Raw genomic sequence first — 17,629 nt, forward strand, 5'->3', positions numbered from 1 at the left:
ATTTGCCATTAGAAAAAAATTGCACTTACAATGGATACAAAAAATGGCATCATAATCTGAGGAATCAATGAGTCAAGTATCCACCTAATATGAGAAGCTCACGTATGAATTGTTCATTTAAAAACCCCGATTGAGGCCAATGATATGCGAATACTTGAAACTCAAGTTTTCATAACCTGGCAACGTTTTTTTCCTGCTTTTCTCCATTTCTCATTACAGTTGAAGTACTGAAAATTTCTCTGTATATTTTTCGTGATGGTGAACTACTAAGAATTCATGAGTAGCAATATACAAACTAGAGCTCAAATGACAAGAAGATAAAGGGGGACTAATTATTACAATCATTGTGCCAACAAGATTCTATGATCGTTCACTTCATGAAAGAAATAGAGAGCACGGAGGCGCCGCCTCAGGTAGCAGTAAGATTGATAAGCCTAACTGCAAAGGAGCTGCTCATTGACTATAATCGACTCTTCAAAAATTATTTTCGCTGTTCTCTCAGGACAGTTTAGTCCCTTGAATCTGCTGACACGATAACAAAGTTCAATTCAATGAGAAGGATCACCCTCCCAAAAACATATGAACAGTCACTTTCTCAATCTGGTCAAAGAAAATTTGGCAACATCTTAGTTAAGATCCATGTATAGAGAACAGCTAAAACAGCACCAACTGGAATTGTCACCATCCATGAAGCAACAATCTCGAGTACCGTCTCTGCTCTAACACTCTTTAGTCCTCTAGCAAAGCCCACACCCATTACTGCACCAACAAGTGTATGTGTTGCAGAAATCGGTAGTCCAAGTTTAGATGCCACGAGAACCACAGAAGCTGCGGCAAACTCTGCCGCAAATCCTCTTGTCGGAGTTAGCTCCGTTATTTTCTTGCCAATTGTTGCTATCACCCTATAACCCCACATTGTAAGCCCTGCTACAATCCCAAAACCACCCCAAGCAAGTACATCAATAGGGATAACTATCTCAGCAGCACTCAGGCCACCCTGAAGAATAGATAATGCTGCAGCCAGTGGCCCTATGGCATTGGAGACATCATTCCCTCCATGAGCAAATGACATGAAACAAGCTGATAAGACTTGCATGTAACCGAAGACCCCATAAACGATCTCCAGTTGAGCTCCTTTAGGGCCAGCAATGTCAGAAAGGAATCCAATATTTTCAACTTGTGGCTTGTCAACTTCTGCTAGTTTTTCTGCTTCAGAGGACAGGAGGTGGCCAAGCTGTTTCCGTATGACTTTACTAACGATAAATGCTCCTGCTGTCCCACAGGCTAATGCTTGAAGTACTGCAATGGGGAAGATCTTACTGAGTGGAAAAGCAGTAAACGAAATGCCTGCAACTCCAATAAAAACGGCAATTGGTGCAGCAGCAGCTGCAGCCTGCCCTGGGTTTGGTGCACTATATACAAACTGAAAATGGAACAACATGAGAAATTAAGAAGAAAGATGAGATGTATATTAAGCTTCTTTTGTTCCTATCTTCTAATCCATCATGATTTCTGAGGAAACCAACACTTACCCTTCGTATGCATTTATAAACAATGAATGAAACTGCTGCACCCATGAGAGGAGAGATCATCCATGATGAAGTTACTCTTGCCAATGAGCTCCAAAAAACTGCACCCATTCCTCCATATACTAGGCCAAAGCCAACCATGGCTCCTACAATACAATGTGTAGTGGAGACTGGCCAGCCATAAAAAGAAGCCACCTAAATAAAAAGCATCCAAATTTGAGATACATATGGGTAGATTTATGCACTTAAAATTATACAAGGAAAGTGATGAAAGTTTCAGGTCAGACCTACCAATTTCATCTAAACCTTCTGCATGCATGTGCCTTGTTTCAAAATGAGGTCTCACAGTGTTTCTTGTAAAATGTACAAGATTTTTTCTGTATTTGTCAATTACTGTATTGGAGTTCTAATAACATTTCAGTAGGTATACCTACCTTTTTCTAGGGGAGTAACAGGCTTTTGCCACAACTACTACAAGTATAATCATAATCCATGGAAATATTGCTATGGTTCTCTGAAATCCACCTACCAAGCTCTCTATCATCTGCTTTAAATCCCTCTTTTCGTTCAGTATAAGTCTATAAGAAAAAGAAGTAAGATATATATTATATTACCAATATGAGACTGCAAAACAAGACAAATTTCAATCCTGAAATCTAATCTATAACAAACTATGACAGCACTTCTTAGTATATAATCCATAAATGTTTCATAAAATGATAATATAACTGCATGGAATAAATTGTTTCCTTGTGCTCTATCTTGTTCAGCTGCTGAAACAAGGGGACTGTGAAAGTTTTTAAAGCTGCCCAACTCATGAAAATTTTACTAATAAATCTAGATTTGATAAGCGAAGACTCCACAATATACATCATCCCAATACGTTGCAATGTCAAAAGTCAATGTGGGAAAAGATCTGTATTTCTGCTTGGAAAGGACATCAGGATATTTTTCCTAATTCACCACTTTCACTTGTTTCATTGAACAAATTCTTTGCTGCATTATAAATATCTTGTCTCGAAATTCTTTGGCTCCTATGTGATAGAAAATCAGTACATCTGCCCTTCAAGGCTGTCCTATCTTAATTTGGATAAGTTGGAATCTGTAAGAGGGAAGATATTTCATAGTGGCTGCTAAGTCCTTCAGGAAAAACAAGTATTGGGGATCAAAATGATCTAGATTTACTATTCTTCTAGGAGAAAAATTAACTGAGGTCAAAACCAGCTTAGCGTTATATTACTTTCTGCAAATGAGTACAAGAAGCCAAAACTGAGGCATATCATTTTCTTAAACTAATGGTTCTAATGAAGCAAAACTAGAGTACCATGTAAAATATTTATCACTTAAACATAGCAAAAGGTATACTTGTAAGAAGCTTGTCGATGTAATATTACTCAGGTATGTTATGCTTCATCTAATTAGAAAACCATTGAGGTTATTGTTTATACAATCTTTGAAATCAAAAGACAGTTTATTAGAAGCGTTATTCTCAACAAACAAAGTAGGTTATAAATCGGTATACATGCTTTCATAAAACAGAATATCTACCACATGTACGTTAAGTTACAAAAATCAGGTAAGGAATCATAACCAACTTTAACAGGACAGACCATGTACTACATAAATCATTACTTCAATTCAACAAAGTTTTATCTTTTTTCGAAAATTTATTATGAGACAACATATAATTTTTTAACATGCCTATACTTTGATTCAAGAAGAAAATTATCAGGAAACACCTACTTAAAGCTCTTTTTCTTTCAACACTACGAGTAATGAAGTTACATACGTTGAAGTTCTTTCTTAAACACTAGCGATTGAATAACAAGCTAGTATAGAAGATGGAGACCATTGCTCTGCTTTATTATCTATGTAGCTAACTTATACTAAGATAACAAACATTACAAGCATATACAATCATATTCCTAGATGCCAGGTTGCTCCCTGACAAATGTAAATTACATAATTATAGAACAAACACTATTTGGTTAGCAAACCAGCATACACTGTATCTCTTGATTGAATTTTGGTACAGACTAGAATGTCAATGGTGAAACAAAAATTGCAAGAAATAATATGAAGCACAGGAGAGGATACAAACCTGCAGCCAGGTGCCAGCCGCCGCGAGAGAGGAGAGCAATCCGGCAAAGAGCAAGGAGTCCTTGCCCTGAAACACAGATGCGACAAGGATCCCCTTCTGCATGGTGTTGGTCACATGTGTCCCCATGAGGAACGCTCCCGAGAACTCGAGCACCGCCGCAGTCATCACCGCCTGTCTCAGCGTCAGCGCCCCCGACCCAACCGACGTCCCCATGGCATTGGCGACGTCGTTAGCCCCGATGTTCCACGCCATGTAAAACCCCGAAAGGATCGTCAAATAGGACAGAATCTTCATCTTTAGCCCTGCTGCTTGTCCTAATGACCTCATTGTAAAAGGCAGAGTTAACGCAGCAAAGGCGATGAGGACACAGATCGCAGAAGCAGTCCGCGACGAGATGTGGAAAGCCTTGGCCATCTCGGAAGGCTCGAACTCTCCTGATTGAGGTTCCTCGTCGGCTTTCGCATTGCCTTGGGCATTGGGATCGCCATCCGCACTAGCAAAAGAGGAGATAGAAGCGGAAGGGAGGCGAAGGCGGGAAAGAAGTGGCTTCGGAGGGTGTAGCTTTGTCAGAAGAAGAGAATTCCCAGCAGAGGAGTTCTCATACAAAGAGAAAGAGCAATTGGGTAACCGAGTGATGGGGTTAGGAAGTAGGAGAGCGGCTGTTACGGCGCCTCCTATTCGTCCGTTGTATCTGGCAAGGGAGAAGTAGGGAGACGTAGTAGTCATGTCAGGGTAAATGGATACGGTGGAGAGGAATGGAGGGAAGACTCGGAGAGGTTATCGTGGAGGTGAGAAGAGGAGGAAAGATATGACCATGGGAGCTTGAGAGATGTTATGGGCATCTCGAAAGAAAGAGATGGATAGAGGAGAAATTTTGGTTTGGTGGTAGGAGAGTCGATCGCAGCTACGGCTGAGAACGAGTGGCGGAAGTGGATCCAAGTAAGATTCCCTCCTAATCCAAAACTTCTGAATAAGGTCATAATTTGTCTAGTGGCCATATTCTCTCTTATTTTATTCTAATAACAAGTAAGCAATTTTTAAAATCAGCCTTCATAGTTTTAGTTTCATAACAATAGTTTTTGACCAAATTAGACCTGATTTTAAATTTATTCACCGAAATAGCTTACACCTCAAACTTAATATCAAAAGGTGTATATTTGCCCTAAATAAAATACTAAATTGTTAAGCATTTTACCCGATCAAAAGTAAAATGCCAATCAGATCAGTGTTGTTTCAAGTAAAACGCTAATATGACCAGCATTTTTTTAAAAGATAAAAAGCGTAACAATTCAAAGATTTACTAGAAAAAGATAATACATATAAAATGCTAAAAAGTTAAGCATTTTATTATTAAAATACTAAATGAGAAACATATAAGTAAAAATATAAAGAAAAAAAATCTGTAACATCGTAACTTTGTACTTAGTTATCCATTAGTTATAACATATGTCATTGTGTGAAAATATGGAAGAGTTCTATAAGTTAGAATAAATAATTATTTATCAAAGCTAACTACGCTCAGAATTGCAAGAAAAAGACCATTGCTCCTTCAGATTTTACTTTGAACTTTTTTTTAGTTCTTTCTAATAAAAAACACTCTAACAATATAGCATTTTCTAAACATAAAATACTGAATAGTTGAGCAATTTATAAAATAATTTTTTGACATTTTCATCTAAATATAAAATACTTAACTTATCACGATTTTACCTAGGGCTAGAGTGCCACATACTAATTTTGGTATTAAGTTTGAGGAGCAGTCTATTTGGATAAATAAAATATAGAAAAATTTGCATATAATACCCTGTCTTTTAACAAAATTATAGTCTACATCCAACAATTTTAATATTTGCAAATCGAGCCCTATAATTTAGCAAATATGTGCAGAAAATACCCTACTGTTAGGTCAGTTAGTTAAACTTAGCCAACCATCTAGGTTAAGTTAACTATACAAATTAAATTATAAAAATACCATCAACTAAGTTATACTAAGGGGTAATTTAGTTATTTTATAAATAAGGACATTTTAGTTATTTTAGTAATAAAATATCTCTACTTAACGGAATATTCTCCTAGTGTTAGTTCAAATCTAACCTAGGATATTTTCTGTATATATTCTATTATGAACTAGATCCGAAACAATCCGTCCGTAGGATGATCCTGAGATTTTGAGGGGTAATAATATCAGAAGTTAAAGTTCTACTGGTTTGGAATAAAGTCAATCAGAGATCTGGATTGAAAGTTATGGTTAAAATAGTGGAGCAAGGTCAAATAAATCAGAACGGTAATTAACCAACATTGCGGTAGTTGTCAAAGGTTGGCGGACGACCAGGGTGGTGGTGGATGGTCGTAAGATAGGGTGGCTGCTGGTGGAGGGTGGTGACTAGGGTTTGGAAAGTCGGATGCTTCTATGGCTATGATCTACTCCTAGAAAGATAAGACGATGTAATGGCTATGATAAAAGATAAAGACAATAAGAAATATTTGGCTAAACTCATATTCATTCCTGATTATTATCAACACAAGTCCACTCCTATTTATAGGAGTAAAATTCCCTAACGGAATGGATCCACATGTGGATTATCCGATTTATTTGAAATTCAAACAATAAGATAAAACTAACTAACTAACTTGAATTGACTCGACTTGACTCGACTTAACCCATGTGGTCGGATCGTAACAATCCATCACGCTTCCAACACCTTATCCTCAAGGTGACTAGTCTTTCACGTCCTTGTACTCATACAACTTGTTGTGCCAATCTGTAGATTCGGGTTTGTCTTTGATACACTTAGATAGGATCTTTTCTTATTGCATTAGGTGTTTATTTTCATTAAAATAAAATTTCTGTAGCAGGAGGGGTCGCGTTCGAACACCCTTACAAATGCCTGCATTAGGTTCACAAATACACACAACGCATATTATGCGTTCGAACGTGGTTGGGCGAGTTCGAATGCCCACGTTCGAACGCCTACATCGCGTTCATACTTATAGAGAACGTGTTTTGGTGCATCCGAACGCGATCGAGCGTGTTCAAATGCGATCGATAGGAAAGTTCTAGAATTACGGTTTCATATTGTTTTAGGACTTGTTGGCTAGCCTCTATATATATGTGGATGGCAGCCAAATTCATTATGCAATTGGATTATTGAATTCTTGCCTCTTATCTTCTCTCTAGATTTCTCCCTCCTCCCTCTTCACCAACCTATAGTAATTTATGTTGCAGGTATTTTGCTAAATATGATATAATTAGATTTATTTATTAACTATGATATATTTAGATTAATTCATATAAATTAAATACATTAGATTAAATAAACTAATTAAATAATTAATAATATAATCAAATATAATTTAAATAGTATCAAAAATATGCATATATATATATATATATTAAAAAACTATACACAATGCTGGGCTCAGCCCAGCATTTTAACATAGCAGGTGCTGGGCCGAGCCGCTGTAGTGTGCTCCTTGAGAGGAGGAAAGAAGGGAAGGAAGAGGAGGAGAAGAAGAAGAAGAGGAAGGAGAAAAGGGGGAAGAGGGCTAGGCCGTAGGGGAGGGAGGGGTACGGTTGCTAGTGGCCACTCAGCGGCCAGCCTCTCCTCGGCAGCTCACACCTCCGGCGGTCCCGAGAGAAAACTGAGAGAGAGAGAGAGAGAGAGAGAGGGATGGAGAGAGAGACAAAGAGAGAGAATGAGAGAGAAGGAGGCTCACTAGTGAATAGAAGGGCCGATAGCGGCTCAACCCGGCGGTCGATGGCTGTTGGTGGACTAGAGGGAGAGAGAGAGAGCTAGAGAGAGAGAGATCGAGAGAATCCGAGGAAGAGAGAGAGAAAAAAATATTAGAGAGAGAGATGGTCACGCGGCGGTGGCGGAGTGGCCGATGGGCCAGGTCCCACCTCCACGCGTCGCCACGGTGTGGAGAAGAGTGGCTCGGTGGACACCGCTACCACGGCATGCTGGGCACAAGGACGACCACAACGTGGCCGATCGCGTCGTGCCCAGCAAGTTTTTTTTTTTTACCCTACTTGGGTTATCTTGGACACATAATAAGTCATCAAGGTGTAGCTGCAGATTCTTCAAAGATACAATGTATGTTGGATTGGCCCTCCCCAACTATATTGAAACAACTTAGGGGATTTCTGGGTCTTATCGATTATTACCAGAAATTTGTGCTAAACTATGGGCTAATTGCTAGACCCCTTACTGAATTATTAAAGAAGAACTCCTTTAAGTGGTCTCAAGAAGCGAAAATGGCATTCCAACTCCTCAAGAAGGCCATGACATTTCTTCCAGTTCTCACTTTACCAGATTTTAGTAAGCCCTTTGAGTTGGACACAGATGTTTGTGATATGGGTGTGGGTGCTGTGCTACACCAATCAGGGCACCCTATTGCTTATTTCAGTAAGGCATTAGGTCCCAAGTTTTCATCATATTCCACATATGAAAAGGAGTTATTAGCAATTGTCATGGTCGTCACTCAATGGAAGTCATATTTGGAGGGAGTTCATTTTATTATTCACACTGACCATCAAATCATCAAATATTTTCTTGAACAAAGGTTGCACACCACTTTACAACAAAAATGGTTATCCAAATTATTGGGCTTTGATTATGAGCTGAAATACAAGCAAGGCCGGACTAATAATGTCGCAGATGCACTCTCAAGATTACCGGAATGGACTAGTTCCCTAGCTGCCATCACTAGTGTCACCCTCGCATGGCTAGAAGAGGTTTTGACCTCTTATCGAGATGATTCATTTGTTGAAAATATGCTCCCTAAACTGGTTATCTCTCAATCTGGTGACTACTCATTTGCACAAGGTCTTATAAAGTTTCATACTCGTATCTATGTGGGAACTAATACTAATCTTAGATCTCGAATAATTTCTACTCTACATGCTTCACCCTTGGGAAGACATTTAGGATTGCAAGCCACGTACAAAAGAGTTAAATAGTATTTCTATTGGCCTAGACTTAAACTGCATATTGTCACATATGTCAAGCTATGTGATATATGTCAGCAGGACAAACATGAGAACACCCACCCAGCTGGCCTATTACAACCACTTCTAATTCCTGAAAAGTGATGAGCTGACATCTCAATGGATTTTATTGAAGGATTGCCGAGGTTTGAAGGTAAAGAGGTAATATTAGTGGTGGTAGACAGATTGAGCGAATATGCTCATTTTATTGCTCTTCCTCACCCATACACTGCTCCTCAAGTGGCCACTCTTTTCTTGGATCATATTCACAAATTACATGGCTTGCCAAATGCCATTGTGAGTGACCGAGGTTCAGTTTTTCTTAGTGCCTTTTGGAAGGAACTTTTTAGTAGATTAGGCACCTCATTGCACTTTAGCACTGCTTATCATCCATAGTCTGATGGACAGACGGAGTGGGTAAATAGCTGTTTGGAGTCTTATCTCCATTGCATGACTAGCTCCAAATCAAAGAAGTGTGCAAATTGGTTATCTTTAGCCGAGTAGTGGTTCAACACATTATCACAATAGTATTAATCTAACTCTTTTTCAAGCTCTATATGGGTATCCTCCACCCCAATTAGCTTTTTCGGTAGAGCCAACTTCTCATCTTGCTTTTGTAGAATCATATCTACATGATAGAAACCAGATGGTACTACTCCTTCATGCTGAACTAGCCAAAGCACAGGCTAAGATGAAGCATTTTGCCGATATGAACCACGGAGTGATAGTACCAAGTGGGGAATTGGGTATACTTGAAGCTTCAGCCTTACCGCCAATCTTCAATTCAAGTCCGGCAAAACCTCAAGTTGGCTGCTAAGTTCTATGGCCCCTATCAAATTCTGGAGAAAATTGGCAATGTGGCATATAGCCTCCTCCTACCAGTCGACTCGGAGATTCACCCCATCTTTCATGTATCCCAACTCAAACAACATTTGGGGTCTGACAACATTACTAGTACTACCTTACCCATAGTTGACGCGGACGGCGAGTCTCTTCTCCACCCTGACAAGATCTTGGCTAGGAGGATGGTGAAGCAGAATAACCGAGCCATTTCACAAATTCTAGTATAGTGGAGAAACTCCGGCGCTGATGAAGCTACTTGGGAGGACTATTACGTCATTACACGCCGGTTTCCTGCTTTAGATCCTTGAGGGCAAGGATCTTAAGAGGTGGGCATTTGTCATGTTCAGAGCTCGCTAGGAAGAAGAAAAGAAGAGACTTTGCATTGTAATCCCGTATCAGCAGCACTAGGGACTAAAATTTTACAAAATAATCCCGTATCATCTTTTTGTTTTTTATAGGAGTCCTTAAGTCATCATGTGACTATCACGTGGGTAGTTAGGGTCAAGAGTCCAGTCAGTTAAAGAGTGAGAGATTGGATCAGAGGGTATGATATAAACCCATCGATCCTTTTTCTGTAATAATCATCATCTTCCAGAATACAATAGCTCTCTCTTCTCAGCTTGAGGGAGGGGAAAACCATTAAGCAAGGCTAATTGCTCTCATCGGTAGTCTTTTGGGAGTAGTAGAGAAGGGATTTGAGATTGTTAATCTCAGATCATTACAGGAGGAGCCGGGCCGGCCGGGAGGGGCGCGGCCGCTGTTGGCCAGCCAGCAGCCCGCCTCTCGTCAGCAACTCAGTTCAGCGATCCCGAGAGATAGAGAGGGAGTGAGAGAGAGAGGGGGAGTGAGAGAGAGAGAGCGAGGGCGTGAGAGAGAAAGAGGGAGTGAGAGAGAGAGAGAGAGAGACTCACCTTGGTGGTGATAGGCCAGCGGCAGACTGGTAGCGGCAAGAGGGAAAAAGAGGGCGTGAGAGAGTGACCGAGAGAGGGGAGGGGGGGGGGGGAGAGAGGTTTAAAGAGAGAGAGAAGGCAGTGGAGGAGGGGGATGGTGGCAGCAGTGGGGACCGCCACGGTAGCTAGCTGGCCAATAATTTGTGGCGGCCCCATGGCTTGCCACAGTAGGTGAGAAATTTCTCACCTACGTTGGCCTCGACTTGGACACGAGGCCGGCCACAACGTGGCCGGTCGCATCGTGCCCAAATTAATTAATTTTTTTGGGTTAGATTGTTACAACAACCTTCTCCAAGACCTCGATAACCAAACAAAGCTTACCGACGAGTAAAGCTTACCTAAAGCTTCCCTTAGGGAAACTTTTAATAACTGAAAATAAAATAAAATAATAAATAGATGAATAAAGATAAACATATTATAACGATAAGGATGATAATGTACTTATCCTTAATTAGTATTAGAATCCTATTAGGAAATAGAAAAAAGAAAACTAAACCCGTATCTCTTTAGAATTTATCTCCTTATATATATATATATACTAGGTAATAAAAAATATATTAGTGAGAAGAGAAACCCTAAACTTCAGAGAGAAAGAGAGTGCGGACTTCAGCAGCGGCGAACTTTAGCGTCAGCGGCGGACTTTTGTAGCGATGATGGATTTTAGCGTCGACGGCAAGGAAGTGCAACAAAGGAAGAAGAAGAAAAGGAAAAAGAAGAAAAAAAAAGGAAAAAGAAGAAAGAAAAAAAAAGGATAAAGAAGGGAGAAGGGAGAGGGAGAAGCAAGGAGGAGGTTTAAAAAAAACAAAGATAAGGGTCTGCTGCTATAGTACACACGATACTGTAGCAGCAGCAGTAAAATCAAAAGGGAAGAAAGGAGGGCTTCAGGAACAGTGATTTTTAAAGAATTTTCAAAAGAAAATCAGAATTTATTTGGATAAGCATAAGAGGCAGGTTTTCTAATTCATATTTTATTTTATTAATGCAGACAAATTAGTAGTGATTTTCTTTCATTAGATAAAATTTGTTTAAAGATGTTTGAATGTTTATGATCTCTTCCATAGGTATATTTTATTGGTTTATTAAAAACTGATAAGTTAGACATTCATGATTATATTTTATTGGATCATATAAATATGTATTTAGTATTAGTATTCATGATTAGAAATTTATTTTTAGAATAATCTCTTTTAGATAATGAGACATATTAGATTTTAGATATTTACCCTATTTTGTTTTTAGGTAAATAGGATATAAAAGTTAATCATGATATTAGAGTGTTGTATGAGTCTTAAATTATTTGATTCAAAATACATTGACATCTATGCATTATTTAATCTATGTATAATGAATTCTTGATAAAAATTATGAATCTAGAAGTATATGATCATGATTTGATTTGGATTGAGTCGGGATGAATTATATTGCTGAAAGAGACATTTAGAACCCATTTTGAAAGACAAGTCCAAGGAAAAGATTCTTGGAATGTAACATTCAAGTGATTCTAGCAGGATTAGAAAAAAAAATTCTTGAATTTTTCGTCCCGTTGACTCTAATCTCACTCAATGGCTAGTAAACCTTCATACTACAATACCCTATGTGCCCACCTATACTGAACACAAAGAATTTTTTTATTTTTTTTAGTTGAATGAATTTCTCAAGATTGAATTCCAATCTCAGGGATTCACTACTAGCGCTCCTCTTATCCTACTTCTTGGCTTAACACTGGGCACTATAGAGTATCTACTGTGACCCTAGACGAATCGGCTCTCTAGAAAATTCTTGGGCGCTATTCCGATGGTGACTAGATAGTGTGATGTGGCCATGGGTCAGAGTACCATTAAAGAGATATATGGCATTTTATCAGCTTTGTGGGGTATCCAAGATATTAATATCAGCCGATATAAATTTTGTTTTCGAGTGATCTATTTAGAAATGCTAGTTATTGCAATAATCATAATTCATGCATTTTGGAAAAATTCTGAAAAAATATATTTATCATGAGGAAAATGTTATATATGAGTTATGATCCCTTATGCACTATATTATATTTACCATTTGTTGATTTTTCTGTCTTTAGACATATTCATAGATAGAGTTAGATTATTCAAGCTCATTAAACCTCTATTTTTTTTATGAGTGGATCATAATAATTTAAAGTTGGACTTTGGAGACTAAGCTTGAGATTGAAATCCTCCACATTAGGAGTCTTATGGATTAGATTTAGTTATTTAGATTTTTTTTTCATGTCAGATTAGTAGTTATTTAGATTTTCTTTTCATGTCAGATTAGTAGTTGCTGAACCTTATGAATGATTTAGATATTATTTTAGTTAGACTAATTTTTAAATTAAAATTTTTGACTTTATTTCAGTTATAACAAATGTTGCTTTTATTTGCCTCATGTCTCTTGGGATTGGAGTTACATAGCATTTCATGTCTCTAGGCGGGGTGTGACAAAACTTCCCGCATCAACGAAGCATCGATCAGAGGTCACCGGCCGGAGAATTTCTCCGACCGAGCCGAAAGTAGGATTTGTCTATTTAGAGCTAATTGTGCAGGATTTATGAAATTAATCTAGCAAAACTATAAAGGGCTAACCGACGGATTGGGCGGAATGTTTTCCTTGCTCTGGCGAGGCTCCGAAGATCTCCTCGTGGTGTCAAACGGCCTTCCAGCAAAGGTAATGGCAAAAGCAAAGAAAGAGAAGTAGAAAAGGAGAGGTAGAGGAAGAAGAAGGGTGAAGAGAGGAATGGGTTTTTGTAGAGGAAGGATGACCCTTCCTCTCTCCTAGGATGCAGTGTGAATAGTGTTATTGCACTGTTCTACCTCAGCCTCGGTGAAGAAGACGAAGTGGTATTCGCACACGTGCGCGACATGCGCAGCTCTTCTTCTTTTTTAAAGGTGTTACAACTACTACCAAACAAAAAATAATTTCGTCCTTGAAATTAATTAGGTTATTAAAAAAAACCTAGAATGAGACCCTAGTACAATTACATACCTGAATTGTTTAATAATTGAGGGTACTTAGATTTTATTTCCTTCCCAAGTAGTTTCTTCCATGGCATCATTTCGCCATAGAATTTTAATCAAAGGTACACTTCTTCTTCAAAGTGTCTTTTCACATTAACTCATATCAGTTGCTTCTCATAGGATAAATATTTCTTTCATTGAATAGGTTCATCCTGCATTTGTGTACTATTGTGGATATGTATTGATATGTTATAAATTGTAGATTATAATGTGAAGATATATACATGATTATATGGTTTTGATAGTGTAGCAATTTGTAAACAAGTTGAGGTGTTTATTGTATGCAGAAGGAGGTAACCTATTATTGCAGTAAGAATTCTAAATATGTTTGATGTTATCATGGATAAGATATAGCATATGTTGGGATTCTTTTATCTTTTCATGATTATACTTAGGATTAGGAGATGATATAAAATGCATATGTGGGGAAAGAGAGACTATTTTGATTCTTTATATTGATTATAATTATTAATTATAGTTGGATGAAAAATATGTTTTTTTAAGTAAGAATAAGATCTATGATGGTTTTATATAGTGAAAAGATACTAGGTGATATAATTGATGATTATGAATTGTAAATAGAAAGAATTTTTGGGATAACTAGTATGACATATTATTTTTGCAAGATACTTGTATTAGTACTTACAAAATTTTTAATTGTGTTAGTAAATGGATGATTAAGGGTATGATGTCTAATAATATTGTTAGAGGATTAACATCTCTTTAAAATTCTTAATGATTACAAAGAGGATAATGAGCATGGTAAATATGGCATGAATGAAGATGTTGGATTAAGGTCATTTGAATAGTGGAGACTTAATGTATGTATTTTTGGATGACATGAAACTAGGTTTAGTTTAGAAGTTGCTTGTTATGTGGATATGATTAAATAGAAAGAATAGGATACATAATGATAGTTTATTAAGTTGATAGCATCATAATATATTATATATGATAGTGAAGATGCATTTTGACTATCACAGTTTTAGCATTGATTTATAGGAATAAAATTTTAAAGTATGTCGATCGTGTGTTTTAAGTGATGAATTTTAATTATAAATATGTAGACCTATTTTTATTTATAATTATTATGTAGAATTAATGATGTTATAGAGTAATTTTGATGATACAATAAGATTGAATTCTTTAGGGATATGTAGTGGACTTTATTTGGAAGATGGAGTATATTATTATTTTTGAACTTTGAGGAATTGTCATATTTAGATCAGTTATCATAAATTAGGGATATGATGTGATTTATAGTTGGTATAGTGTTAACTAGAGATACTATGGATATTGACATGTTAATTATTTTGATGGTACAACATGGTAATTATTTTGATGGTACTAATTGGAGAGGTAACTAGATAGAGTTATTCATGAAGTATATAGATATGATCATCTATCGATGCATTATTTGAAAGTTGGACTGATTTCTTTATGAGACAGTAATAAAGGAAATATGAAGGACTATTAACATTTATGATGTATAGACAGATTTTGATGTATAAAGAGTGACTATATTAAAATTTAGATAATTATTGATAAGCTTGTGTTAAACTATTATAGAAAGTTCTTGAGCAGATTTCTTTTTAGAACAATGATGTTGATCTTAATAATTTTAGTAATCCATGGATTTGATTGATAATTTCATTATAGTTTGTGAAAATTTAATATCTTAATAAATTGCAAAGTTAAGGATGTTAGTTGATTTAAAGTAAAAAGAGAAGATATATTAGTAAGGTTACAATTTATATTTCTGGATGTCTTGTGAGAATTAACTAGTTTTAGTTGTTTTATCAGAATATTACATTAGCTTGAATAATTCGAGATATTGATCTTATTAGCTTTATAGTTCATGGATAGTATTTTTATAGATTTATCTAAATTACATGTATGCATTATTGAAAATCAAGTATGACAGACTAGTAAATACTTGAAACTTTATTAGTTACATAATATTATGTTGATATTATTGAGTATATGCTAATAGTGGTGTGGCAATGGATTAATATTATGAATTGAGTATTATATTGTTGAGTTATTAAAGAGATTATCAGATTACTGGGTAGAATTTAATAGATAGTCATTCAGTCTAAATATCGTTAAGTGATAATTTTGGTAGATATACTAGTTAGCAATGGTAATTAAGTAGATAATGATTAAATTAAAACTATATGGATTGGGGAATAAATAGTTTGGATTCAGAAAGCTATTGTGAGACGAAATGGGTCATTATCAACTTGCATTATGAGGACATTGAGCTCAATGGAGCGAATCTATTTATCTTTCAATTAATTTATATTTATTTCTTATATAAACTTTTAAGGCAAGTCTAGTTTAAATTATGTAAGCCTCAAAAGACAAGTTCAATTATGTCATCTTAGCCTATAAGGCAAGTTTTAGTTTGAGTCATATAAGCCTTTAAGGCTAGTTCGAGTAGAATTCATTGTACCCGACCTCTATATGTAAAGGGGCTAGATTTCTTCGTTTAATCATCTAAGAATCTAAGCATTAAGAATTTATTTTACCCTTGAGTTTATCTTAGGAATAAGAGTAAGATAATCTAGGAGTAGAAGTAAATGAATCATAACCGTTTATTTTCTTAGAAGTAGATATAACTTATAATCCTAATTCTATCTCCAAATTATACCCACCATTACCTCCATGATCCACCCAACCTTACGGCCTTTCACTACCACCCTTGGCTATTCGCCACCATCCGACAACAGCCACAATATTTGGATAATTACTAATCTGTCCAATTATGACTTTCCTCTACTATTTTATTTATATCTTTTTATTTTGGCTTCCAATTTATAATAAAACTAAAACCATTAGAACCCTAACCTCTGAGGCTTCCAATTTGTATAATTTTCTTGCACATTGGTATCAGAGCTGATGTTCCTCGGATGATGGTGAACATGTGATCCAAAACTAATCCAAGGGAGATCGTGACCATAGAGGACCAAGAACTCATCTCCAACCCTATGGAGGTTTCTTCGGCACCACTCGCAACTGTTGGCGATGAGCCACTAACATGGGTGAAGATGATATTTAAAGAATTTTTGGCCAAATTGAAGAAGAACTCGAAAGAGATCTAAACCGCTATCAAGGACTCAATCCAGGCCATGGAAGAGGTCCTACTAGCCACCCTCCATCCCTCTACACCGCTAGTGGCCCATGGCATGAAAGTGTAAACCGTGAGGGAGCAGAAGTGCTAGCCCAAACAGTGACCAAAGCACCACCTCTGGTTGTGTAACAACCCAACCTTAAAAAAAATAAAAATAAAAAAAATTAATTAATTAATTAATTTTGGGCATGACATGGCCAGCCACACTATGGCCGGCCTCGTGCCCATGCAAGTTGCTCATATAGCTTGCGTGGTGGGGAGCCATGCGCCCACTGCCGCTGTCGCAGCCAACCAGCTATTGCCAGCTGGCCACGGCGGGCCCTAGCACTGTCGCTACCCCTCCTCCACCGCCTTCCCTCTCTCTTTTTAAATCTCTCTCTCTCTATCTATCTCTCTCTCTCACTCTACTCTCTCTCCACTCTCTTTCGCACTGCTTCCTCTTCTCCTTGTCGACGTTGGCCCGCCGCCACCTCCCTTGAAGCCGCCGCCGCCGGTGAGATCCCTTATTTCCCCCTCTATTTCCTTTTCTTCTCTCTCTCTCTCTCTCTCTCTCTCTCTCTCTCTCTCTCTCTCTTTCTTGCCCCGAGCTCGGGCTCGTCGGAGCCGAGCCGCCGACGAGAGGTCGGCCACTAGTTGGCCAACAGTGGCCGATGCCCTCCTCGCCGACCCAGGTCCGCACCTCCCTTCTCTTTCTTCTCTTCTCTTCTTCTTCTTCTTCCTCAGCTACTTCTTCTCTTCTTGTTTTTCTGCAACAGTGCTGGGCTCGGCCCAACACTATAGCATGCCAGTGCTAGGCCAAGCCTAGCACTAGTACTAGTAATCCCTTATTCTTTTTAATTTTATTATTTATTTATTTAGGTATTTCTATCTTAATTAATACAAATAGATTTAGACATTATTTATTTTAATAATAATATATATTCATTAATATAATTATTGTTAATTATAATTAATTAATGATTAATTAGGTTATAAACTATTACACATAAATATAGGTAATACTTATATTTATTTATTTACCTATATGTATATTAGATTAATAGATAGATTTGTAAAT

At 37.2% G+C, this 17,629-nt stretch overlaps 1 protein-coding gene across 1 annotated transcript; it reads right to left on the reverse strand.

The window, feature by feature from the left end:
- Positions 1-219: 219 nt before the first annotated feature.
- On the reverse strand, positions 220-4,501 carry LOC140798318 (inorganic phosphate transporter 2-1, chloroplastic). The gene is made up of 3 exons (XM_073152134.1): positions 3,631-4,501; positions 1,533-1,724; positions 220-1,423 (listed from the first exon to the last, which is right to left on the reverse strand). The coding sequence occupies exons 1-3, from the start codon at positions 4,354-4,356 to the stop codon at positions 605-607; spliced, it is 1,737 nt and encodes a 578-aa protein (XP_073008235.1). The 5' UTR covers positions 4,357-4,501; the 3' UTR covers positions 220-604.
- Between the last annotated feature and the right edge of the window lie 13,128 nt (positions 4,502-17,629).

The sequence above is a fragment of the Typha latifolia genome, chromosome 11 (genome assembly GCF_019914945.1).
Source record: "Typha latifolia isolate L0001 chromosome 11, TyphaL0001v2, whole genome shotgun sequence".
Classification (NCBI taxonomy): domain Eukaryota; kingdom Viridiplantae; phylum Streptophyta; class Magnoliopsida; order Poales; family Typhaceae; genus Typha; species Typha latifolia.